At 42.2% G+C, this 26,176-nt stretch overlaps 1 protein-coding gene across 5 annotated transcripts in view; it reads left to right on the top strand.

The window, feature by feature from the left end:
- The first annotated feature begins 234 nt into the window (after nt 1–234).
- The window catches only part of DCLK1 (doublecortin like kinase 1), a 347,248-nt gene continuing 321,306 nt past the window's right edge, over nt 235–26,176 (top strand). The window contains exons 1-3 of one of the 5 annotated variants that reach the window (XM_023250814.2): nt 235–547; nt 5,570–5,964; nt 24,697–25,043. In XM_023250814.2, coding sequence (XP_023106582.1) covers nt 5,589–5,964; nt 24,697–25,043 — 723 coding nt within the window. In that variant the 5' untranslated portion in view covers nt 235–547; nt 5,570–5,588. The remainder of the gene's footprint in view (nt 548–5,569; nt 5,965–24,696; nt 25,044–26,176) is intronic. The other 4 variants (XM_023250802.2, XM_023250793.2, XM_023250785.2 and 1 more) reach the window with 4 other exon arrangements.

Genomic DNA, 26,176 nt, shown 5'->3' with positions numbered 1-26,176 from the left:
TCCACGTTCTCTTCCTCTGTCCCCAGGCCCCCATCCGATCTTCCCCTATCTCCAGACAACCACTCCCGAGGAATGGGGGAGGTCTGGGGGTTTGTTCAAGCCAGCTGCACCGAGGTCGCTGCGGTCATAGAGGGCGCGGGGAGGGGGCGGACCCCGGGCGCAGCCGTGGTGGGTGCGCCCGGCCAAGAAGGGCGGGGGCGCCGGAGCGCGCACGCGGAGGAGGGGAAGGACGGAGCGGGGAGGGCGTGTGAGCCAGTGAGCCACAAGAAAAGGGAGCGCGCCCGCCGCCGCCGCCCTCCTCCGGAGAGAGGCTGGAGCGAGGCTGTGCGAAGCGCCGCATTTCAATGAGAACCGGCCGAGGCACATCCCTGCGCTAGCGGCTGCAGCCGAGACGCCCGCGCTCCAGCAGCTGCTGCAGCCCAGTCCCGGCCCCGCCGCCGCCCCGCAGCCCCGCAGCCCCGGCCGCGCCCAGCCGGGTGAGGACAGCACCAGGAGGCGGCCCCGAGCGCGGCCACAAAGACCCCCGGCGGCGTCTCTCCGCGGACCGGTGCGTGGTTTGCCTTTGCTGGGGAAGGGAGCCGCGGGCAGGGTTGGCCGGGGGCCCCACCGGGGGCTCGCGGCGCCTGCTCTTCCCGCAGCCGCGGGGCGCCGAGGTAGCCCGGGGCTTGGAGGGCAGGGCGGGCGCCCCCCTCGGCCCGCCGCCGCCACCCCGCCCGCAGTTCCTCGAAAGGCGCTGCCCTGCCCTGGCCAGACTGGCCCCGGCCGGGGAAGGTTTGTAGGGGCGGCTCCGGGGCTGCTGGCACCTGCCTCTTTTGTCTGGTGCCACCGGGCTTAAAATGGGGAGTAGGGCGAGCTCTCCCCCGCCCCCCCCCCCCCCCCGCCAGGCTTTTCGCCACGTTGTTAGTGGAGATGGAGAGCCAGGGCGGAGGAGCTGGGCGAGGTGTTTGTCATTGTCAGAACTGGCCGCCGAGCGAAGACCAAGTCTGCGCCTAGAAGGAGTGGCCTGGCCAGGCCTCTTATTGTGTGTGTGCTTTCCCGTGTGCCCGGGAGGGTTGTGTGCGTGAAGATGGGGCGATCTGTGCGTGGTGGGTGGCTGCAGTGTGGGTGTTGCGAGTACATTTACAGGGTCTCAAGTTCCTTCGGGGACAGCGAGCCTGCCTCCTGTAGAAATTAGTACCTGCAGTGCTAAAAGCATGCGGAGAGGAAATGGCATTTTCCTCCTAGCGGGAGCGCACGCACAGCCCTGCATTGCCCCACAAAAGAGGCTGCTTTTGAAAACCAGGTTTGCGCGGAATCACTGCTGGATTTAGCAAGGAAATGCTTGTAAGAGATGGAGCAAATGAAAGGTTTCGTTCAAACCGGCTCCCTCTCCACACCTGTGAGTGTGTGTCCAGATTATGGTGCACACGCGTTCAGCGGCCACACTGCAGGGTGTTTCGTGAATACGCTTTATGAATGTTCCTAAATATATCACCTTTCCACTGGAAAGGAAAGTAGGACAGTCTTTTAGGTGTGAAATGTCACATGAAGGCCATTGAGAAGGGATTTCGAGAGGGGTTATCTGCAGGAACATTATAAAAGATTGGCACACATCCTGTGCGATCTGTGTCCAGCATGATGCGTGTACTCTGAAGGTATGTGTGTGCCTCTTATTCCATACCTGCCCATCCACCTGCATCCTAATCCCACTGGCAAAATATGCCTTGGGACTTACAGCTCCAGCATCTATTTAGATGTGGTCATCTTTATGCCAAATTATGTCTTGGGGTGGGTGTGTGTGTGTTTGTGGAAATCTCTGAAACGGGAACTCATGCCCTCCTCTAGAGAAGGAGGAACACAGAGTTTCCTCAAAATGGTGAGAAATCCCACAGAAGACAATTGAGGGTGCTGATTTCTTGGGATGGCAGTGTTTATAGAATATCTCTGAGAAGAGCCGGGCCCCGTCTTTCCCCTCCCAAGTGTCTATGATCTCTGTGGCCAGGGCGGTGTGGTTTCCCTTCTTGGTACCGTGACACATGTGTACCCAGGCCTCTAGCCACCTACGGTCTGTGAACCTGTGTCTCTGTGCTTTGGCAGTCTTCCTGTGCAGAAAGCAAGGACCTGTGGAAGCCCAGTGACTCTTCTTCAGGACCCCTTGGTTCAAATATATGACCGAGCCCGTTGAAGAGCTGAGACAGCCAAGACAGGAGAAGGAAAACCTCTTTTGATGCCGCACATGATTACTGGAACATTAGTGTGTAGTGTGGTTTTTGCCATCCAGTTAGTGGTAGCTGTAGCCTTGAAAATGATTTCACTCCGAGTGCGGTTTTTCTTTGTCGCCAACATCATTGCTGACTTTTGGGCAGGCTCAGTGAAAGGAAGTCAAAGATGTGGTACTTGTCCTGGTTGAATGTATGATCAAGTTTGAGGAAACAGATAAAATCAACTTTTTTTTCCATTTTAATTTTTTCTATTTCTGATTCCTCTAGGGACTTCCATCAGTTGCCAAATTATTTGGCTTTTGCAAATTGTGAATCACTAGATTAAAGCCCCTTCAGACTACATCAGCACACTGGTGACACAATTGTGTCATCCTTCGCTATGGTCCTGCTTGGTTTGTATAGATTTGTGAGGAAACCTCTAGGGTTGGAAGATTGATTACTGCCTTTAAAAATAGGGGCAGCTGGGTGGCTCAGTTGGTTGTGTCCAACTTCGGCTCAGGTCATGATCTCACGGTTTGTGAGTTTGAGCCCCACATTGGGCTCCGTGCTGACAGCATGGAGCCCACTTGTGATTCTCTCTCCTCTTTCTGCCCCTCCCCCACTCTCTCTCTTGCTCTAACTTAAAAAAAATTGAAAAATAGAGAAAGAAACGAATAAAACAGAAACTTCAAAAGCCAAATTGGCCTCTATAATATATGAAGTTTGAAGAGCTTAGTGAGTTAGCATGGTACCCCATTGTCCCCTCCCCCCATACAAACGCCCCTTTTTGGAAGACAAAAGAGCTCCTTTTGAGAAGAGACCAAACAGTAGGAGCAGTTGTGATACCATGGACAAAGTATTGGTTCTGTTACTCAGTTAATAGTTGCCTGAAGAACTAGATATCAAGTGATCACTGTTTCAAAGTTATCCAACTTCGAAATCAACGAAACTGATTCCTATCTACCTACGTATGCTATAACTTTTTCTGGAAGATACAAATTTAGACTATTATGAGTTATTAAGAGGCCTGAGGTAGTTTTTTTCATATTTGTAGGAAAAAATATACTGAACTGCTCATCAGTCCAGGTTTGAATCACACCCTGGCCCCCATTGGGGTCAGCAATGGAATCCTGAGCAAGTGAAGATAATAGAGGCCAGGTGACCACTACCCACTCTGTCTGGAGATGGGGCCTTCCGCAGAGTGACCTCCCCAAGGTCACAGGGCTATTTTAAAAAAACCCCTACTTTACATGGATGAATGGATCTAGGGAGGATCTCAGGGAGTCTGGCCTCGAAGACCTATCACATGGGGTAGAAAGGAGGGAGTGCCAGCTTCCGAGTCAGTCAGAGTAAACCCAGGTTCAAATCCCAACTCCCTCAATTATGATAACTCCGGGACCCTGGATATATATATCCTATCCTCACCTTCAATCGTAATAATATTACTGACCTCAATGGATTATTGTGAGGTTTAGAAGGGAATTTTTAGCAGATTACACAATAATTGATTGCTGAATAATAGTGTCAGCCACATCATAGACATTCAATAAACATTAGCTTTTTCCACTTCATTTCAGGAGTGCACAATCCCTAGCAGTGCTTTTAAACATGAATTTTTAGCCACTCTGAATAGACCAGAGGTTAGTTTACTGAGGGTCGAGGAAAGGTCAGGGAGGCTGGATTGACCTTCAGAAAGGCAACCTTGTCTATTTGGTGGGATTTGGGGAGCACTCCTAAGGTTCTTGCCCCAGATTTTCCCTTTCCCTTATATTGTGTTTCATCATGCCTGAAATTTTGTCATCAAAACTTTCTTCTGAATGCTTTCTAGATCATTCTGTTAAAATACGGATCCCCTGCAAGGTTAGGCCACAGGCCTTTATCAGCTAATCTCTTAGCAAGGATGAATTGATCCCACAGGCAGCTTGCTGATGACAGGGCTCCATAGAAAGTAATACGGGAACTAGGGGCACCTGGGTGGCTCAGTCGGTTAAGGGTCCGACTTTGGCTCAGGTCATGATCTAGCGGTTCATGGGTTTGTCCCCTGTGTCGAGCTCTGTGCTGATAGCTCAGAGCCTGGAGCTGCTTCAGATTCTGTGTCTCCCTCTCTTTCTGCCCCTCCCCTGCTCGTGCTGTCTTTCTGTGTCTCAAAAATAAATAAACATTAAAAAAATTAAAAAAAAAAGTAAAATGGGGACCGTGAGGGTACAAGCATATACCTTTCAGAAGGTCATAAGGTGAAAATCAGGCAGACCCATAAGGAGCTTTTCCTTACCAGAAAAGGGGGAGATTCTTTTCCTCCTAGTTGTTTCTGTGACAGAGTTAAGAGAAAAGCAGATTTTATTAATAAACAACATTAATACTTATCTCATGCTAGACACTCTCCCAAGTGCTTCAGGTATTAATACTTAAGGTAGGTATGATTAGCTTCCCTATGTGTAGTTGAGCAAGTGAGGCTTAAAGATGTTGATCCAGACTTGGTCCTGGACTAGCTGTGTCACCTTGAGGAATGTACTTGCTCAGCATCTCTAAGCTCCTGTTCTCTCAGCGGCAAAGACAAAGTGGAAGGAGAGGCAGAGCCCTCCCAAGAAGTAACTTTTCTCCCTTCTTGTTCTTCTTTTTCCTCTTCTTCTCTTCCTCCTCCTCCTTTTTCTTCTTTTTTTTTAACCCAACTTATCTGAAGCACTAAATGTCAGTAAAGGAGTTACGGTGAAATCACTTTTAGAAAACGCTGCTATCTAATATATGAATGTGTTGGAAAATCTTCAGTTGTTAGAACCCAGGGATTGATTCAGTTTGCTCTCCATCTGGCCAGGGGGAGTGCAAAGCTGCATGAGAAGTTTATAATGTGACTGTTAAATGCTGACCGCCTCTTTTGTTTCCTGGCCCACCACCACTACTATCTTTAGCCCTGTGTAATATGAAAGCTTATCTTCCCTCTCCCACCAGAGTGAGCACATGGTAGGGAGGTTTGGGCTTTGTAGCCCAGCAAATGTGGGTGGGAGGTCTCGGTTCAAGCATTTCCCAACTGTAGGACCTGAAGACATTTTTCTGTGCCTCATTTTATTCATCTGTAAATAGGGATAATAGTCCTTGGAAGGGTTTGTTGGGACTTGGAAATAACAGCTGTCCAGAACCCAATAGGTGGTCAATACATAGGAGCTGTTTCTAATGAACCTGGGGTTGATTAATAAGCTGTTTCCGCAGAGGCTGCCTCTTCTACTTCTTCGTTGTCTTCCTTCTCTTCCAACTTGATAACTCATATTAAATATATCATCAACTGCAGCGATATTTCCACCAGCTGCTCTGGAGCTGAGCCTTTCAAATCATGGTCTTAAAATAACATCAGTATGTGTCTCTGTTTTTTTTTTTTTTCCTTCTGTGCCTCCTAGGTTCCACTTTAACTCCATCATGTCCTTCGGCAGAGATATGGAGCTGGAGCACTTTGACGAGCGGGACAAGGCGCAGAGATACAGCAGAGGGTCGCGGGTGAATGGGCTGCCGAGCCCAACGCACAGCGCCCACTGCAGCTTCTACCGAACCCGCACGCTGCAGACCCTCAGCTCTGAGAAGAAGGCCAAGAAAGTTCGTTTCTATCGAAACGGAGATCGATACTTCAAAGGGATTGTGTATGCCATCTCTCCAGACCGCTTCCGATCCTTTGAGGCCCTGCTGGCTGACTTGACGCGAACTCTGTCGGATAACGTGAATTTGCCCCAGGGAGTGAGAACGATCTACACCATTGATGGGCTCAAGAAGATTTCCAGCCTGGACCAACTGGTGGAAGGTGAGCGCGAACTCCCAAGGGACCCTAGAGGATGCTTTCTCAGGTTTCCGCATTGTTCTAGGCACCTGCACTTGATCGCTAAGACACATCAGCCTCATTCAGCTCCGACCCTTATGGTTCACAGATCTGGGAGTTCACTTTGCTGTACTGTAGTGGAAAAAGGAAGAAAAAAAACCCGCTAATGTTATTAGGTCAGGCTTCTTATAATGATGGACTGAGGGAAAAGGTGTCTTAATTCTCCCGCATTCTCTGCTTCTTTTCTCATACCCAAGCTACATTAATTTTAAAAGCCTGTTTTTATATCTTTAATCACATTGTTCGTATTCATTTCTAGATGCAAATGAACTTTTGCTGTCTGAAATTACTTGAACTGAAAGTACCTAATGGATTGTGAACGTTTTGAGTAGAAGGGAACCTTGTGTAGGTAGCAAGCCCATTAATTCTGTCACTGGAGACTGAGGCCTAGAAAATTCGAGTGACATGTCGATGGTCACATGGTAAGGTAGTGTTGATACTGCACTAAAAATTAGGTTTTCTGGCATCTCTTTCTCATATGGTGCTTCCTTTTGAGTTTAAAGGATTCTTGTCTTTCTGGGGTACCTGAGAATATAAAGGAATGAATCTGTTCAGTTTATTGTTTCTTAAAGTTGAATTTAGGTTAACAGTAATTATCTGTTTTAGACATTTCATGTGGAAATGAGACCGTTTTAGTCCCTGGATGAGGTGTGGTGTCTTGTGCAAGCAGAATAGGTACACTTGCTTCAGTCCCAACGCCACGGGAGCGGCACAGAAAGCCTATAATCACCTTAGAAATCACAAGCAAAGAAGCCCCTGGGTGGTTCAGTTGGTTAAGCTTCCGGCTTTGGCTCAGGTCATGATCTCCCCATTTGTGAGTTCAAGCCCTGCGTCGGGCTCTGTGCTGACAGCTCAGAGCCTGGAGCCTGCTTTGGATCCTGTGTCTCCCTCTCTTTCTGCTCCTTTTCCGCTCATGCTCTGTCTGTCTCTCTCTCTCCCTCAAAAATAAATAAACATTAAAAAAAAAAAAAAAAAAAGAGGGGCGCCTGGGTGGCGCAGTCGGTTAAGCGTCCGACTTCAGCCAGGTCACGATCTCGCCGTCCGGGAGTTTGAGCCCCGCCTCAGGCTCTGGGCTGATGGCTCAGAGCCTGGAGCCTGCTTCCAATTCTGTGTCTCCCTCTCTCTCTGCCCCTCCCCCGTTCATGCTCTGTCTCTCTCTGTCCCAAAAATAAATAAACGTTGAAAAAAAAAAAAATTAAAAAAAAAAAAAAAGAAATCACAAACCAAGTAAAGTGACTTGGAGAGAAATAACGGGTTACATTCATGCTAAGGTGTAAACGAGGCTGACTGATCTCTGGAGAGTGGGAATTCCTAAGTCTGAGTTGTCAGGGTCGTGATGAAGTAGCCCTCAGCACAGAGGAAGACGGGAAAGGAAATTTAGAGGTTTGGAAGTGCTTGACTTCACCCTGCGCTCATCTCCACTCCAGATATGTCTGCCTGGGCCCGCTGTCTTACTGGATCCTGGAGGAATGCCATGCACATAATAGCCTCCCTCTCTTGTGCAGGTAGCTGGGGGTTTGGGGCCCCTGTCCCCTTAATGGCACATAGGCGAGCCCTCTTGCCCTCCTCTGGAACCAGAGTTTGTATGTGTTTTAAGGCTGAGGGCGTCTTGCGTCTTCCTCCCATTTTCCTTCCCTTGATCTGCTGGCAGGGGTGCCAGTCCAGTCGCAGTATGACTGGACTTGAGAGGGTGTGGAGAGCCTGGGTTTGGTGTGTTTATTATGTGGGAATTCACATCTCTTTTCAGTGACTCGTCACCCTGCCAAGATGCCTGTAGACTTGGCCTTCTTCCTTCTATTCAGAAGCTGGCACTTTCAGTAAATTAAAGGGGAAGAATGAACATGAAATCTTTCTGCATCGGCTTTGATTTTTGTGCCCTGTCCTTTTCCTGACCTTGGAAAATACGGGGTTAAATAAAACATTTGGGGGGCTATTCTGAAGGATCTGGATAAAGGTGAAATGCAAAGTCAGGTGCATGATCAGTCATCAAACCACCCCTTTGAGGACTGATGGTGATACAGAGAAAATATGCCAACATCTCGAAACACATTTTAAGACAGCCGGGCTTGGCTCCTCACTGGGTCTAGAGTCCCTTGTGCAGCAGCTGTGGGGTGGGGGAGGTGTATTTCAGTCAGGTTCCCTCCCAGAATTGATCTTTACTGAGAAGTGGCCACAGATATTCCCGTGATTCCCATCCACCAAGGAGAAGGTGTGAGAGATGGGAACCAACAGTTCTTTATGTACAAGGACCAGGAAGATCATGGAATGCTCGCCACCACCTTCTTTGTCCGTTTTTTTAACACAAGAATGCCCTCTCTAAGAGACTGCTATCCTGAGAGTAATGACCGCTCACAGTTCTGGAGCGTCTGTCTTGCATATATGAATACATTTAATTTTCACAGTGATCCCAGGAGCTAGGCACTGTTACCATCCTTCTACTAAGACCTTGCTCAAGGTCACACAGCAAGAAATGGTAGAGTTAGGATTTGAACCCGGGATAGCTGGTGCCCGAGCTTGAGCTCATAACTGCCACAAATGAGATACCAAGTGGGGTATTCTTAGTGGCTTTCAAATGAAATTTTATAGTATTAGATTTTTCTTGAAAACAAATGTTTTTAACCTTGACTTAATTCCAGGAATGACAGATACAGCTCCCAGCAACACTTTAGTATTTTCACTTACCTCCAAATACTCTTCTCTTCAATCGATATAAAGCAACTGCAGATTGACTATTCTGATGTTAAAAATTTACTTTTTGGGAAAAAATTCCTTTTTCTGATTGAATGAATGGTAACTCCGGTACAGTGTGTAAGTTCACATATTGGCTGCATTTTTTTAAAAATCCAGTTTAAACAGACTTTTTTTTTCTCATTTATAATACTGCCAGCATGCAGCTGCACTTAGTGTTGAAGTAGCTGGAAATTCATTTAGATTGGCCTCTTTGTCAATTACATTTTTGCTTAGTCTGTTAAAATGCAAACCGTTACTTCATATTCATCATTAGGTTCATATCTCTCACTTTACATACTAATTTTATGTAAACGTCAATGCATGTTATTAGCTTCTCATTTCCCCTTCCAATATGCTGATGTTTGAGTTTTAAATTAAATCCTTTTAGTGGATGCAGTGACAAGTGTATTTGACTTCTAATTGTTTTTTTTTTTTTAAGCCTGTTCTTTCTCATCTCATACTAAAAATTCTGAATTACAATGACATATGTGAGTTTCTTTATTTCTAACAGTCTCGGGGTCACTTGCACTGTTTTTGTTTTTATTTTTTAAGTTTATTTATTTATTTTGAGAGACAGAGCACAGGCGGGGGAGGGGCAGTGTGAGAGGTGGACAGAGGTTCTGAAATGGGCTCTGTGCTGACAGAGAGAGAGAGCCTGATCCAGGGCTCAAACTCAAGAACTGTGAGATCATGACCTGAGCCAAAGATGCTTAATTGACTGAGCCACCCAGGTGCCCCTGCACTGTTTTTAAATTATTATTATACACAGATGATTATGCCTAAATTTGTTCTAAGAGCATCAACAGAGCTGATTCTTTGCCTGAAGTATAAATGTATGAGTGTGTATGTGTGTTTATGTATGATTATAGGTGTGTCTGTCTATGCATGGATGTACACACACACACACACACACACACACGCACACACGTATGTAAGAGCAGACAATGGATGGCAATTTTAGTTGTTTGCCTTCAAAATGGCCTTAATACATTGAAGAAGTCAGGATAATTAATAAGGAAAGTTGAATTGCAGACCTATTTCTGCAAGTGGTTTACCTTAAAACTTGGCCTCATATTCCCAATATTGCCTCTTTCCCCCAAATTTTACACTATTTATGTTCCACTATAGGTGTGTAAATGTTGTGAAGATAAATGAAGGAATGACATTTAAAACCTTTAAATTCTTAGAAGAAAGATGTAATATAGATCCCAAGAATTAACTGATTGATTTTTTTCTTTATGAGACCCTCAAGCATCAGTAATGTATGTGTTGAGGGATATCCATCCACTCCACTTAAAAATTTTTTTTTTTAATGTTTGCTTATTTTTTTTTGAGATAGAGACAGAGTGCGAGTGGAGGAGAGGCAAAAAGAGAGAGGGGGACACAGAATCTGAAGCAGGCTTTAGGCTCCAAGCTGTCAGCGCAGAACCCAATGGGGGTCTTGAACCCACAAACCGCGAGATCATGACCTGAGCCGAAGTCAGACACTTAACTGACTGAGCCACCCAAGCGCCTCATCCCACTACTTTATTTTTTTAAGTTTGTTTATTTATTTTGAGAGAGAGAGAGAGAGCATGCGATCTTGTGTGGGGGAGGGTTAGAGAGAGGAGGAGAGAGAGAAGTCCAAGCAGGCTCTGCATTGTTAGTACAGTGCCCGAGGTGCGGCTCAAGCTTAGGAACCCTGAGATCATGACCAGAGCCAAAATCAAGACTCAGACGCTCAGCGGATGAGCCACCCCACCTACTTTTAAATAGGCTTTACTTTCAGCGCAGTTTTAGGTTCTTAGCAAAATTGAGCAGAAGGTACAAATATTTCTCATAGACCCCTCCCTCATGACACATGAACAAGTGTCCCCTGTCGTCATCGGAGTGGTGCACTTGTTATAATTGATGAATCTACACGGACACATCATTATCATCAAAAGTCCATAGTTTACATTGGAGTTCAGTCTTGGCATTGTGTGTGTTCCTTGAATTTTGCCGAAGGGGTAATGGCATGTATGAAGCATCGTAGGATCACGCAGAATAGTTGTACTGCCCTACAAATCCTCTGTGCTCTATCTTTTCATCCCTCCCTAACCCCTGGCAACCATGAATCTTTCTGCTGTCTTAAATAAGCATTCTTTTAACATCTTGTGTCCATGTTGGTAAAAGAAGGCCAAGATGTTTCCTTTAAGCATTAACATAAATACTATTCAGGTATGTTGTCCTTTGGATAGAAGTAAGTTAGTTTGTACAGCAGATATGTATGTATAAGAAATGAGTGCCCTTCTTTCTCAGCTGTCACACACCTTGACCCCCATGCTTCACCCTAGATACTGTCTGACTCTGGAGCTGCTGTGTAAGAGATGTTCCCAAGTCTCCATCAGAATGAACCTTTCAGGAATAAATCCACATTTCACCCCACAGTTAGGGAATCTCTAACCACGATTTCCGGTCACCCAGCTCTTCTGGCGATTTTTATTTCCCTTGATGTGGTGTTATTGATTTCTTTGTTTCTCTAATTCACTGGCTTCTTATATCTGCGCCTCTCCCTGCTATATTAAACTTTTGAAATTCATTCTTTTTTTTTTTTTTAATTTTTTTTTCAACGTTTATTTATTTTTGGGACAGAGAGAGACAGAGCATGAACGGGGGAGGGGCAGAGAGAGAGGGAGACACAGAATCGGAAACAGGCTCCAGACTCTGAGCCATCAGCCCAGAGCCCGATGCGGGGCTCGAACTCACGGACCGCGAGATCGTGACCTGGCTGAAGTCGGATGCTTAACTGACTGCGCCACCCAGGCGCCCCTGAAATTCATTCTTAAAGAGCTAGAAAACATACTCTCTCTCAAATTCCCCCACAGCAAACTGTTTACTAGTTTTTGTTACTGTTAATTGTTTAAAAGTTTTTTTTTTAAATGTATTTATTTTTGAGAGAGAGACGTGCACACAGAGAGCACAAGCAGGGGAGGGGCAGAGAGAGAGGGAGACACAGAATCCGAAGCAGGCTCCAGGCTCTGAGCTGTCGGCACAGAGCTCGACGTGGAGCTCAAACCCATGAACCGTGAGATCGTGACTTGAGCCAAAGTTGGACGCTTAACCGCCCGAGTCACCCAGGCACCCCTTGTTTTTATTTTTGAGTATCATCTCATATCGGTGCATGTTAGGGTATACATTATCATTTGTCCAGAAGGTAACTTACTGTGCTTCTAGTTCTGTTCCTTGCTCAGTGCACTTAACAATAGGTCATATCATACATCTAGAACTACTATGTTCTTTTTACTGACTTCATAGTATTCCTTTATACAACCATGCCCTAATTTATTTAGCCAGTCTTTTATTGATGGGCATTTAGGTTGTGACCAATCCTTTGTTCTTAGATGCAGTTTTGCCGTGAATATCCTTAGGTATAACTTTTCTATCCATGTCGGAGAATCTTTGTGGGACAAATTCCCAGAAGTAGTAGAAAGGTACAAGCTGGATAGAGAGGTACAGGTATTAAAGTCTAAAGAGCTGTTGCAAAATTCCTCTTGATAGATGTGGTACCAAGTTACACACTTACCAGTAACATATGAGAGTGGCTGTCTTCCTATACCCTCAACAAGACAATGTTTCGCGTAACTTTTTGCTATTTGCCAACTCTTAGGAAGACGAAAGAATGTATCTATTGTTTTAATTTTCATCTTTTCATATAATTAAAATGCATTTGTTTCTTTTATTCATAGCTTTTGACCATTTTCCTACCAGATTGGGGTCTTTTTTTACTAACTTGTAGGACTTTTTCCTTTTATTTTTTTATTTTTTTGGACTTTTTCCTTTTAGAGATACTAGCTCTTTGCGATATTTATTGACAGTATTTTTCCCAGATTGTACTTTATCTAGTGACATTGTTTACTGTGTTTTTTTTGCCATACAGATTGAAAAAAAAAACCTGAAATGATCAAATGTATCAGGCTTTTCATTCATGGCTTGATTTTCATGCCTCTTGGGTTCTCTGTACTCTGTAATTATAAAGCCAGTTTCCTCATTTTCTTCTAGTATTTTTATGTTTTCATTTTATTAAAAAATTTTTTTACATTTATTTATTTTGAGAGAGAGAGAAAGAACACATGCAAGCAGGGGAGGGGCAGAGAGAGAGAAGGAGAGAGAGAGAGTCCCAAGCAGGCTCTGTGCTGTCAGTGCAGAGCCCGACGCAGGGCTCAAACTCACGAACTGTGAGATCATGACCTGAGCCAATATCAAGAGTTGGAAGCCTAGCCCACTGAGCTACCCAGGTGCCCTACGTTTTCATTTTAAAAAGTATTCTAATGGATGTCATATTAGTAAATGTTAGTGTGAGATAAAGGTTCAATTTAACTTTGTTCTAGGCTACCATACTCATGTTTAAAAGTTTTTATTTTGAAATTAATGTGGACTTAATACAATTGTCATAAAGGTAGGGAGTTCCCAGATGCCCTTCCCATAATGCAACATCTTACACAACCATGGTACCATTACCTTTGGAACAATGCTAGTAGCTAAACTACAGGCTTTTTTCAGCTTTCATCAAATTTTCCACTAGTGGCCTTTTATTTTTGGTTCCAGAATCACACAATGCATTTAGTTGTCACCTCTCCTTCATCTCTGCCACGCTGTGACAGTTCTTCGGTCTTTCCTCGTCTCTAATGACTTGGCCATTTTGGTCAGTTATTTCGTAGAACATCCTTCAGTTTGGGTTTAGCTGATGATTAGATTGAAGTTATCTCTTTGTGGCAAGAATTCCACAGAAATGATGCTGTGTTCCTTTCAGCGCATCATTTCAGGGTATAGGATGTTGCTGTGTCTTATTACTGGTGAGATTAACCATGATAAGTAGGTTAAGGTGGTATTTGCCAGTGTCCTTCACTCTAAAGTTACTATTTTTCCCTTTGTAGCTAATAAATATTTGGGGGAGAAAGTTTGAGGCTCCGTGAATGTCTTGCTTCTCCTTAAGTTTTTGCTCATGAATTTTGGCATTTACTCGTGGATTTGTCTACAGTAATTGTTGTGGTGATGTTCTAATGGTGATTTGTGATTTCCTTCTTTACTTTTCTCACCCTTAGATGACCAACGCTTACTTGTCTTTAGATCTAGTATGATGTCATCAAGTCTGATTATGTTAACCACTCTTAAGGCCCATTTCTCCCAAATAATAATAAGACCTTTCTTCTGCACTCCCAGCACCTGGATATATTTAACTGATACTCTTGTCCTTAGTCGTTTCAAACTTAACACGCATAAATGTGACCTCATTCTTTTCCATTACCCAGAGTTTATTCCTCTTCTCATATTCTGGATCTTGTGAAATCGTATTGCCGTATAACTTAACATCCCCCTTGACTTCTCTTCTTCACCCTCAAATACAAGCTGTTACTAAATTCTGTTGATCTTGCTTAAGATGTTTCTTCAGTTTGTCCTTTCCACCATCATTATTATAGTTTTCAAGTCCTCATCACAATATTACTGTTTTTTTTACTGCCAGAGTGATACATTTTTACACAGTGAGCATTGTAGAAAATCTGAAAGATGTAAAAACATTTAAAAAATTAAATAATAACTCCTCATATTCCTACCACTTGAAACTTGTCATCTCTTCCCTGTACTATTACAATAGGCTTCTGAGCTAAAAATACATGTCTTAGTTTTTCTTTTTCAATGTTTTTGTCTTCTTTATGGAATCTGTATTTGTCCCTGCTTTTCCATTCCTTTTTTTAAATGTTTATTTATTTTTGAGAGAGAGAGAGAGAGAGAGAGAGAGAGAGAGTGAGACAGCATGAGCAGAGGAGGGGCAGAGAGAGAGAGGGAGACAGAGAATCCGAAGCAGGCTTGTGCTGTCTATGCAGAGCCTGATGCAGATCTCAAACTCACAAACCACCTGTGAGATCATGACCGGAGCTGAAGTCAGACACTTAACCAACTGAACTACTCAGGCACCTTCTTGCTTTTCCATTCTGTAGCCTCTCTAAGGTCAAATCCTTTAGGACACACATATGTCCCATACAATAGTCTTTAAACTAGTTTTCCTGCCTATGTAAACCTGGCCACAGACAAACCACTTTGTGCCATACCTTTGCTTCACAATGGCTCTCCACTTATGTATGGAATACAGCCCACAATGTTGCATGTATTTCTCTCAGTGGCCCTTCTCCTGCCCTTCCTTCTCTTCTGGCCGTGTCTCCTATTACCCGTTGATACACTCAGCATTGAGCTTGGCTGCACTCTTTGCTTGTGCTCTGCTGTCTCCCGGCTTCCCTTTTTCTCCTGCGAGGACTGTAAGATGGGTGCCCTCCTGAGGGTGCATAATGATGTCGTGGTTAAGTTATGGTTCTGGAGTCAGACCACCTGACTTGAACCCTGGCTCCACCTTTGCCAGCCATGTGACCTTGAGCCAGCTGCCTATCTCTCTGTGCCTCATTGTGCCCTCTGACAAGTGGTGTGCTAATACTTCGCTCATAGGGTTGTGTTGAGGATTGCAGGTTAAATAGCATGGGTTAGCACAGGATCTGCTACATGGCAGACATTCAGATAACCTGTTCTGCCGATAGTGTCTCCACCCTCATCCCTCAGCCGACAGATGCACAAATCTCCCACAATCTCAAACATTCTTGCCTTGGTCTTTCTGGCCTCTCAAACCCAGAGCTCTGTGGTAAGAAATATTAGTATATGCTGTCTATCCTTCCTCAACTTGCAATCATACTTCAGCTCCTTAATTAGCATCATGACACTGTAATATACTTGTTCATTTTATATCAAAGTCTCAAGAACTCAGGGAACCATTGGTGTCCTTACTGCCCAGCATGGTAGTTGTAAGTACTCAATATATTATGGGAAGAAAGAGGAAAGAGAATGAATGGATGGATAGATGGATGAATGGATGAATGAAAGTAGCCAGCATCACTACTGAACGGAAGTGGCCATTATAGGGCCACATGTGGCCTTTTAGTGGCCAGGCCAGTGATCTCTTAGGAATCCTTATCCTCAATGATGTCCCTGGAGCATTGGAGGCTGATGTCTGGTTCTCTTCCAGCCACACACTCACCAGCTTTCAGTTTCCATGGCTCCAGGCACCTGATTTGTCTTTGTTCCCTTCAGCGGCTCCTCCATTTCTGGGCACTCTTTGAAGACTGGTGTTGCCCTGGGTTTCTTCTTGTCCAGCTGGGCATGGTTTCCCAGAATGTTTTCTTCAGTTCCATCTCTGCAGCTGTCACATGCGTCTCCTTCCAAACTCCAGGCTTATATTTCTAATTGCTTGCTGGAGATCTTCAACTGGTTGGCTCCTGGGAACTTCAAATTTAGTGTGTGCACAACCAGATGAATTTCTTTCCTTAGCATCGAGTCCAAACCTGGTTCCCTTCTTATTTTTCCTATTGCGGTACTTGGGAAGTCAACCAAAATGGAAGTTTCTATGTTATCATTTCATTTTCATCATGTGACTCCAATTCCTTTGGGTCCCACATCCAGACAGTTGCCAGTCTCTGCCGTCTAGTCAGTCGAGTCTATCTGCTAAGTATTCCTGTTGCATCAGCTTCTTTCTGCCCCAGTGCAGAGGTGTTAAGGTCATTTCTCCATCTCCTCTCCTGGTCTGTTATAGTAGCTTTCTTGACTTCTCTCTCCCTGTGTCCTACCTCCAGCCCTTCCCTCACGCTGAAACCAATGGGAGCTTTCTGAAACCTGGGTCTTTTGAGAAAGACATATTAATATCTCACAGACTATCCCTTGGCTGTACTGTGTAGTAGAGCGTATTATTATTTTTATTTTATCTGAAATGCTGTCCTCTTTCTTTTCTCTAGTGAAGAATCTTACCCCCACTTCTGAGGTCACCATGAATTCCATTTCTTCTTTATTGGTCACTCAGTGGGAAGTGAGAAGTGATTTCTTTCTCTTCTGAGTTAGGGTTGCCTCGACCACGTATTTAGCAATTATCACTTACTGCCTTGTGAAATCTTTTCATACACCTCTTGCTTTCTTTTCATTTTTTAAGATTTTTTTAAGTTTATTTATTTATTTATTTAGAGAGAGACGGCAAGTCAGGGATGGGCAGAGAGAGAGAGAGACAGAGAGAGAGAGAGAGAGAGAGAGACAGACAGACAGACAGACAGAGGATCTGATGCGGGCTCTTTGCTGACAGCAGAGAACTCAGTGCAGGGCTTGAACTCATGAACCACATGATCATGACCTGAGCAGAAGTCGGACACTTAATTGAGCCACCCAAGTGCCCCTACACATCTTGCTTTCTTCTTTTTGATGTTTTATTTATTCTTAGAGAGAGAGAGAGAGAGAGAGAGAGAGAGAGAGAGAGAGAGAGAGACGGACAGACAGAATATGGGCAGGGGAGAGACAGAAAGAGAAGGGGACACAGAATCTGAAGCAGGCTCCAAGCTGAGCTGTCAGCACAGAGCCTGACGTGGGGTTTGAACTCATGAACTGCAAGATCATGACCTGAGCCGAAATCAGACACTCAACTGCTCAACTGACTGAACCACCCAGGCACCCCACACATCTTGTTTTCTAAGCTGTTTTGAAAACAAGCTCACGACTTAGGATTGTTTTCACTCCCCAGAGTGGCAAATTCAGATTTTGTACTTATTATTAAAGACTTAGGAGTTTGTATTTAATTTTTAGTTTTTATGGCAAGTGCAATTTTATTATTTGTTACTCTGTGATGTGCTTAGGAGAAATTTTTAGCGATGAGAATATATATTTTTGGGGTTCCAAATACAGGTGGCCATGTTGCTTTCAAAAAGGGTTATCAATTTATAATGTCCCTAGTGGTGTTTTCTATTTCTGTTTTATTTTGTTTTTATCCTTTGTCATATATTTTAGTACCTTACATTTTTGTGAATTATAATAAGCTTTGCACATTATAGTAACCCGTTGTTCTGTGTAGATCCTTAGTCTGTTTTCTCTTTTTTATTTTAGTTTCCCCACTTTTCGTTTATATCAGTTGTAAATGTAAAATTTTGGGTCTCTCAATTTTTTTTCTTTATGTTATTTTTCTGTTGCTTTGAATTTAAGAACTTGACATTTTCCATAGGCCTGACATACACGTTCAAATTTTATTTTCTGTAAGCTTATTTTTATGTACTATTATATTATGAGTGACTTCCATGGAAGAATGACCCAAAGTACCTTTGGGGAATCTTTTCTCTTGCCTTTAACAGCGCTATCAAAATTGTCTACCTGAACCAGTGCCTTTTAGGAAGGTGATGAAATGTTGCTGTGTATATTTGAGATAGGTTCATAAAATACAATATCCAGAAGGCAGTTTATATTTTATTATGTAAATAATATCTTTCACGTAATTTTACTCAGTTTCTTTTCTGAGGTCTCAATATATATTTGAGTCTTCTGCAGTTTTTACTATAATTCACAAGAGAAATTTTAATTGCTAGAGTTTTTAATGAGAAACTTTATTTTCTGGAAAAATTAAATTTTTATAGGTATCTCTCACTTAAGATACTTTTAAATATACCACCTTTGGAACTTAAAGAAGTCCTAGAGGAGGTAGCAACCAGAGATTGGGTCATTTTCAGACTGAGGTTAAGTGATGTCACATATGAAATTTACAAATCACAACTCTGAGCCACTGAAAAAGCTCCAGCAGTAGGGGGAAATAGAGCAAACTTCTAGAATCTCCTAATATGGGATCTTGTGGAGGGACACCTTCCTAGCTCACTCATCACAGGCCTGGTCAACTAGGAATCTGGGTACCACATCACTGTCAGTTTTCGGTAGTGACTTAGTTTATTTCTTTTAAGTGGAAATCCTTTACTTTCATAATGGGAGCCAATGGCCAAGTAGAATTGACTTTGCAGATTTTTAAATAATAAACTTTGTTAGAGAACATTTATTTCCATACTTTGTATAATAGCAATATAATAAATTTACAAATGCATATGTGATTTTTTTGAAAACCAAATAAAACATAGACCTTTTAGTATCTTGAAAATAATCTAAATTATTCCATTTCTCCAAGATCCCCCAAGTACCTAAATATTTCAGGGAAGAAATTACCATATTCTGATATTTCAGTAGGCATTGGTCAGTTCCAAAGATAATCTCATGCTTTATTTCCTTACTTTCTCTTTTTTTCTTTATCTTTGCTGAAAAGCAAATATGTTTTGGCTTTTGTAAATGCCACAGCAATTCAGACAGATGCTGCTTCTGCAGCTCTAGCTGTCTGTTGGGGTGTGTTGGACATCCAGAACATTACATTTTAAGTTGAGAATCGGTCTTAACACAAAGATTTTTGGCTTGAATAAACTGGGACAAAACTAGCAGTATGATAACCACCCAGCAAATCATCATGTTTGGGAATCCCAGCTCTACCTCTAAATAGGGTGTTACACCATTTCCTTTAAACCGTGTGTGATCTTTGTCATCTTGCCATCCTTGTTAAGCTTCCCTATAGGTGATAATCCCAAACTGTCAAAGCAAATTTGGGGTTATAAAATTCTGGTCACGGGTTCCGGTGTGTGTGTGTGTGTGTTTCCCCCAAACACCCAAGCAATTGTCTGTGACGGCAGCTGGATGTCCTACAATTCAACGCAATTCTGACACTATCTACCCAGAGATAGCATCAGATTCCAAGGTTAAGGGCTTAGTCCCAGGAGACTGTCTCTACCACCCCCCTCCCTTTTCAGCCACCAATCAAATCCAGGTTGTCACCTGTGCTTCTGATGGATTGGCTAACAGAGAAGAGGTTCCTAGGACCCCTGCTTTGATTCAATGAATTTGCTGGAGAGGCTCACAGACCTCAGGGGAACATTTTACTTACTGGATTACCTGTTTATTATAAAAGCTTATAATTTAGGAAAAGCCAGATGGAAGAGATACATAGGGCAAGGATTAGGGAAAGAGCTTGGAGCTTAAATGCTGCCTCTGAGATCACCACTCCTACTGAATCTTCATGTGTTCACCAACTGGAAGGTCTCTGAACCTTGTCCTTTTGGGTTTTTATGGAGGTTTCATTATATAGGCACAATTGATTAAGTCCCTGGACTTAGGGTGCCTGGGTGGCTCAGTCGGTTAAGCGTTGGACTCTTGATTTTGGCTCAGGTCATGATATCACAGTTTGTGGGATCGAGCTCCATGTCTGGCTCTGCACTGGCAGTATGGGGCCTGCTTGAGATTCTCTCTCCCTCTTTCTCCCTCTCTGTCCACTCTGCCACTCTTCCCTACTCACGCTTTCTCTCTCAAAATAAATAACTTTAAAAAAAATCAGTCAATCAATCAATCAATCAATCACTGGATTTAACTACTATCCCTCCTCCCCTCCCCAAGGTCAGGGAGGTGAGACTGAAAATTCCTACCCTCTAATCATACTGTTGGTTCCCCCGGCTTCAGTCACCCATCGTTAGTTGCTTTCCCAAAGTCTCCTCATTAACCTAAATTCAGGTGTGGTAGAAAGGGGCTCCTTATGCATATCAAGATGCCTTTATTTCTCTAATCACTTAGGAAATTCCAAGGGTTTTAGGAGCACTGTGCCAGAAATGGTTTGAAGACCAAGTATATATTTTTTATTATAAATCACAATAGTAGGCCATTTTGCTCAAATATACTTTGGTTTTGCTAAATTAACTTTTATTTTATTTTTGCAGCATAAATTACACCATAAAACTTTGAGATGGCTTTGTGTGTATAGGAAGTTTATTATAGTAATTATGAGGTTTACTGTATGTTTTTATTTTTTAATGGCCTTTGCCACTCATACCTCTGTTAGGACTTGAATGAAACCTATTGATGATTCTCTAATCAAGAATAATACATATCTCTTCAGTCTTGGCCCCATTTAGGGAGAGATTAAACACTGGATACCCAGAGCTATTTAACCAAATCAAGACCATGTATTCTTTCCATTCAGAATAATTACATTTGCTGATTTATGGTTGTCAATGATACTAGCACATTAACTGAAAAGTTATTTTCTAACAAAATCAGAAAATAAATCAACTTTAAATTAAGACAGAGGCAGTATCTCTAGTGGTGGGAAGAAATTCAGAGTTATGATTAAAAGAAACGTAGTCAAAATGTGGGGTCAAAATGTGGGGTCAAATCGAGGCATCTGGATTTCTCAGTCGGTTAAGCATTCGACGCCTGCTCAGGTCACAATCTTAGCGTTTGTGAGTGTCAGCCCCACATCGGGCTCTCTGCCATCAGCACAGAGTCTACTTCTGTTTCTCTGTCTGCCCCTCCCCTGTGCTCTCTCTCTCTGTGTCAAAAATAAAACGTTAAAAAAAATTTTTTTAATGAGGGGTCGAATAGTATATTTGCACAATTTTATAGAAGCATTTTAGCATAAGGAAACCTCGTCTTGTCTTCCTGAATTCCTGAATAGTGTAGTAGATTCTTTCTTTTTTTATTTTTTTTAATTTAAGAATGAGAGCATGAGTGGGGGAGGGGGCAGAGGGAGAGAGAGAATCTCAAGCCAGGCTCAACACTCAATGTGGAGCCCGGTGTGGGGCATGATCCCATGACCCTCAGATCGTGACCTGAGCTGAAACCAAGAGTTGGACACTCAACCAACTCAGCCACCCAGGTGCCCTCTGGATAGTGTAGTAGCTTCTAAATGACAGTTTGAGTATTGTGTGATCTTGGGTTTGGTGGCCAGCTCTGTCTCTCCTTTCAGCAGTTACTTTCCTTGTAGCACAAGATTGTTCTTTGTTGGAGTCTCACACCCTTCCCCAAGATTGTTTTGCCGTCTTTGAATGTGGTAAACCAGACAGAGGAGCCCAAGTGACAGCACAGATTTAACACAAGTTTCTTCCCATCATTGTTACTTGAACCAAATCAGCATTACCTTCTCAAAGTTGTCATGCTTTAAAATTTTTTCAATGTTCTGTAAGGAGATGTAAAAAAAAAAAAAGTGTTTATTTTCTTTTTCAACAAACCCACTCCACATTGTTAATGTGAATACTTTAAAATTCCTCCCTATTCTTATTATATATTTTTTAAGGTTAAAAAGTTTGTTGTTGTTGGAGTGTCAACTACTCATTTTGTTTTGATTTTAATTATTAGCTTAGTGTATAAACTTACACATGATCAGACAATTGCGTATCTCTGATTAGCACAGAATTCTGACAGTCTGGTTTTGCCTGCTGTATTTTGGGCTGTGTGTGCCTTGTTGAGGAACATTTGGGGCATCGTCGCATTGAAATGGAGCCAAAGTGACGTCTCCTGGTAACTAGTTAGAAACAATTAGCACCTTATAAGACCCGCTCACTGATCTCTAATAATTTTGGTTTTTTAATTTTCATTTCGGGCTTACTGCACAGTCAGGGTAATGCAGCCCCAGAGCAGGTGTCCACCTGTGTGGTTTTGTATTTGAGATCACTTTGACCTCTGTTATCTCGTTTGATCTTCACCAAAGCCTGGTGAGATCAGTGGCCCCCGGAATAGCCTTCATCTGATGGATGGATAAACTACCACTGAGAAGACTAGGGGACTTGTCCCAGGTCATGTGCATGGAGAGGCCAGGTCTTGAGAGCTCAGACTTGCAGTTTCCCATTGGAGCATTCGTGCTGTCTGTCCACAAAGCACCACTGTTGTTGCGACCCCCCACGCATAGGTTTTTGGTATCTACATAAATCTTGAGAAAAGCATAGTTGGGACCAGTGAAGGTGAATAGAAAAGGGGGTTGCTACATTTGTACTAGGTGTACGTCTAGTGAGATATAATGTATAAACACACATTAGAGTGTTTGCTAAGAGCACTTACAGAGTAAATGTTTGATAACATGTATAACTGTGATTTTCTATTTTTGAAACCCTGGTTCCATTATTTTTATGTGAATACTTTATTCTGTGGCCTTGGATGTTTGCACTCGTAAGTTAAAAATAGGACAAGGATTTAGATAAAAGTAGATGGGCTGTTGCAGGATTAGTCCCAGGTCACTTTACCTGCATTTATGAAGGCTTTTTAGCATTTTAACTATTCTCTGTTACAAAGACTTACTAACACACAAAAAAGCCATTATAAAATCTTTAACTTCAAAATACTTTGAACTAACTTTATGAAATATATATATATGAAATATATACATATATACATATATGTACGTATATATATGGGATCAGTCATTTAATGATTTATCATCACTTGTTACATATGTTACTTCTTTTTTGTGTGAGCCACATCTACTTAATAGTCTGATTATTTTCATTAAACCATTCTCTGTTAAGGAGTCATTTTTAATAAAAATATAATGTAATTAATTTCTTTTCTTTTTTTACCCTGCTTTATTGAGGTATAATTGACAAAATTGTTAGATATTTAAAGCATACCTCATGATGATTTGATATATGTATATATTGTGAAAGATTCTCCCCATTTAGTTAACTAACACGTTCATTGCCTTATATATTTATCTTTTTTTTTGTGACAACATTTAAATTCTAGTCTCTTAGCAAATTTCAATTATAGTATAGTGTTATAACCTATAGTCACCATAGTATTCATTAGATCCTTGGACCTCATTCATCTTATATAATTACATTTATTTTAGAGTCAGTTTCTGAAGCTACAGTTTATAAGTTAACCATTCTCAAAATCTTTTACCTATAAACAAATATGAATTGGCCTTCCTAGAGTATGTAGATCACTGTGTTTGGCCGTGTGTAGATGGGAGGAAAGGAAGTGTGGTTATGTTACTGGACTCTGGACTCGGGTCCCTGGACCTACCACTGGTAGAAACGAGACTGGACCCAAAATTTAAAAGCACAAGCAAGGCTTTATTGGGGCAACAGCTGCAGTTGAAGGGAGACACAGTCACAACAAAGGCGTTAGACTGGCTCCCCTAACAACCAGGGAAAGTTTTAAAGGAACGCAGGTGGGAAAGGAGCCAAGTTTAAGCATGTAGGGGTGGGGAAACACAGGGACTTGGAGGTGGGGGGGAACAGGCGCAGTTGACAGACCATGCTTCTTTCTTCATATGTTTTGTTTGCTTGTTATGTCTCCACCTCTGGCTGTGATTTTTAGCATTGTAATGAGGTAAAGGTAACTGTTGGTCACTCCATGGTCATCCTGCACAACAGCCTGAGTTAGGGGTTAAGCTCAAACTGGTCTGGGCGGTTTGGACCACTAGAGCTTTTGAACAGGCAGTCATTATTGCTTGAGGGTTGCTATGCCCGTCTGGTCTTTTGTCTGAGTTAAGAGCTACCTTGGAAAGAAGAGCTTAAGGAAAAATATGGGACAGAGGTTGATGGGTACAAGAAGGTGAGCAGTAAAGGTCAAGTCTTGGGGGCTAGCTGGTGACAGTTACTTCGCTTGCTTTCAGAATTTTACTTGACTTTACAAAATGCTTAGCACACACTCCAATCAAACTTATAAATTATATAGCCTTTTTTTTTTTTAGATTTTTAAATTTGAGTATAGTTGACACACAATGTTACATTACTTTCAGGTGTACAACATAGTGATTGAACTTCTCCATACCTTATGTTAGGCTTACCACAAGCGTACCTAGCAACTGTCACCATACAATGAATCACGTAGCTATTTTAATAAGCTGTTTTCTGATCCACTTTCCATTTTCAAATTATGTTATTTACATTATTACTAAGTGTAGGTACCTCTGGTTTTGAAGTTTTCTGCAAGGATAAATACCCCAAATCCCAGAGAATACTTTGTTTTGAATTCAGTTTTATTTATTTCTGAGGTTTATTCAGTGTCAGTATTTCTTTCAGCAGTCGGAAAATGAAGTAAGGGAAGAATGATGATTTTTTTCCCTCCTAGGATATCAATCTGCTGTTGAACAGAGCCAGATTAGAAGTAGAAAATGTTTCTTTTCATTAAATGTTAATCATGCTTCCATTCTTCAAAAAGTCACAAGTATTTCTCAGTTCTAGTAGAAAAGGAAAAATCAAAGACTAGGAAAAAGGAAATGAGTTTACCCTGGTGTAAATGTAAATATATTTCTCTCTTCCTTAGGAGAGAGCTATGTGTGTGGCTCAATAGAGCCCTTCAAGAAACTGGAGTACACCAAGAACGTGAACCCCAACTGGTCGGTGAATGTCAAGACCACCTCGGCTTCCCGGGCAGTGTCCTCACTGGCCACTGCCAAAGGGAGCCCTTCGGAGGTGCGGGAGAATAAGGATTTCATTCGGCCCAAGCTGGTCACCATCATCAGAAGTGGGGTGAAGCCACGGAAGGCTGTCAGGATTCTGCTGAACAAGAAAACCGCACATTCCTTTGAGCAGGTTCTCACTGACATAACTGATGCCATCAAGCTGGACTCGGGAGTGGTGAAACGCCTGTATACCCTGGACGGGAAACAGGTAAGAGCACTGTTGTGGTATGACCTTGACTTCACAGGGAGGAACCAGGGAATTGGGGGATCCATGTGCCTTGGTGGGGGGAGGGGATCTGAAACATGCATTTTACTGAAGCGGAGGGAGTTGGGTCCTTTAGTCAGCAAATACATAGCTGTTGGCCTCAAACCAGACCGAGGATAGAGGTAGACAGGATTAACCATAAGCATAAAGTAAAATATCTTTTTCTGAAGCTTAAATGGTTACTCAACAGATTTCTGGGTTTTTTTTTCCAGTTATTAATTGCTTAACATAATGGTGCTGTTCAGCCGTCTATTTTCAATTTTTTTCATGTAGTAATGTCTTATAGCCTTAAGCATGACTGAGATGTAAACTCTGACCATTAGCAAAAATCTCATTTCCTTTCTTTGGCCGAAATAATACTAAGAATACTTTATGTCTCATTAATGTTTGCTAGTGAGATTTATTTAAATTTTATAGATTTTTAAGTACATATGAAAGGAATGACATACTTCCATCTGAATGGCTTTAAGGGGCATATTTCTAGAATATTATACATCTTGTATTGAAAACATAATTTCAGAATCAACAATGAAGAGGAGGGGTGTTTCTTTAGCTATGGAATGGACACCAGTTGACTTGGATGAGGGGACGTATAAATGTGAGTTGCTCACGTGAACTTAAAGAGAAGTCTTGTATGGACTTTTATAAAGGTTTGCCAGAATCCTGATAGTGAGCTGAATATATATATATATATACACACACACACACACATATACATATATATATGTATATATATATATATATATATATATATATATATATATATATATATATACATATATATATGTATAGTGCGATTTGCTGGTCATTCAGAGTTTATAAATGTCTTTGGTTTAAGATTATAATTTTTAGCACACTATCTTTCCCTGAAATTTAGTTTTTAATGTGGACCTGTCCAGGTGATTTTTAAAAATTATTTTGAGGTGTAATTTGAGTGATTTATATGTAGAGTACATATTAAAATCAAACTACATTCATACATGAAAAGGTTAATCTTTAAAAAAAATAAAAGGTCAATCTTTATTAAATAGAAGATTCATACAAGTTCTTGAAGGCTAACACACATTCAAATTTTA

The sequence above is a fragment of the Felis catus genome, chromosome A1 (assembly GCF_018350175.1).
Source record: "Felis catus isolate Fca126 chromosome A1, F.catus_Fca126_mat1.0, whole genome shotgun sequence".
Lineage (NCBI taxonomy): Eukaryota > Metazoa > Chordata > Mammalia > Carnivora > Felidae > Felis > Felis catus.
Note: the sequence above shows the minus strand (reverse complement) of the source record. Positions and strands in the feature narration are given on the sequence as shown.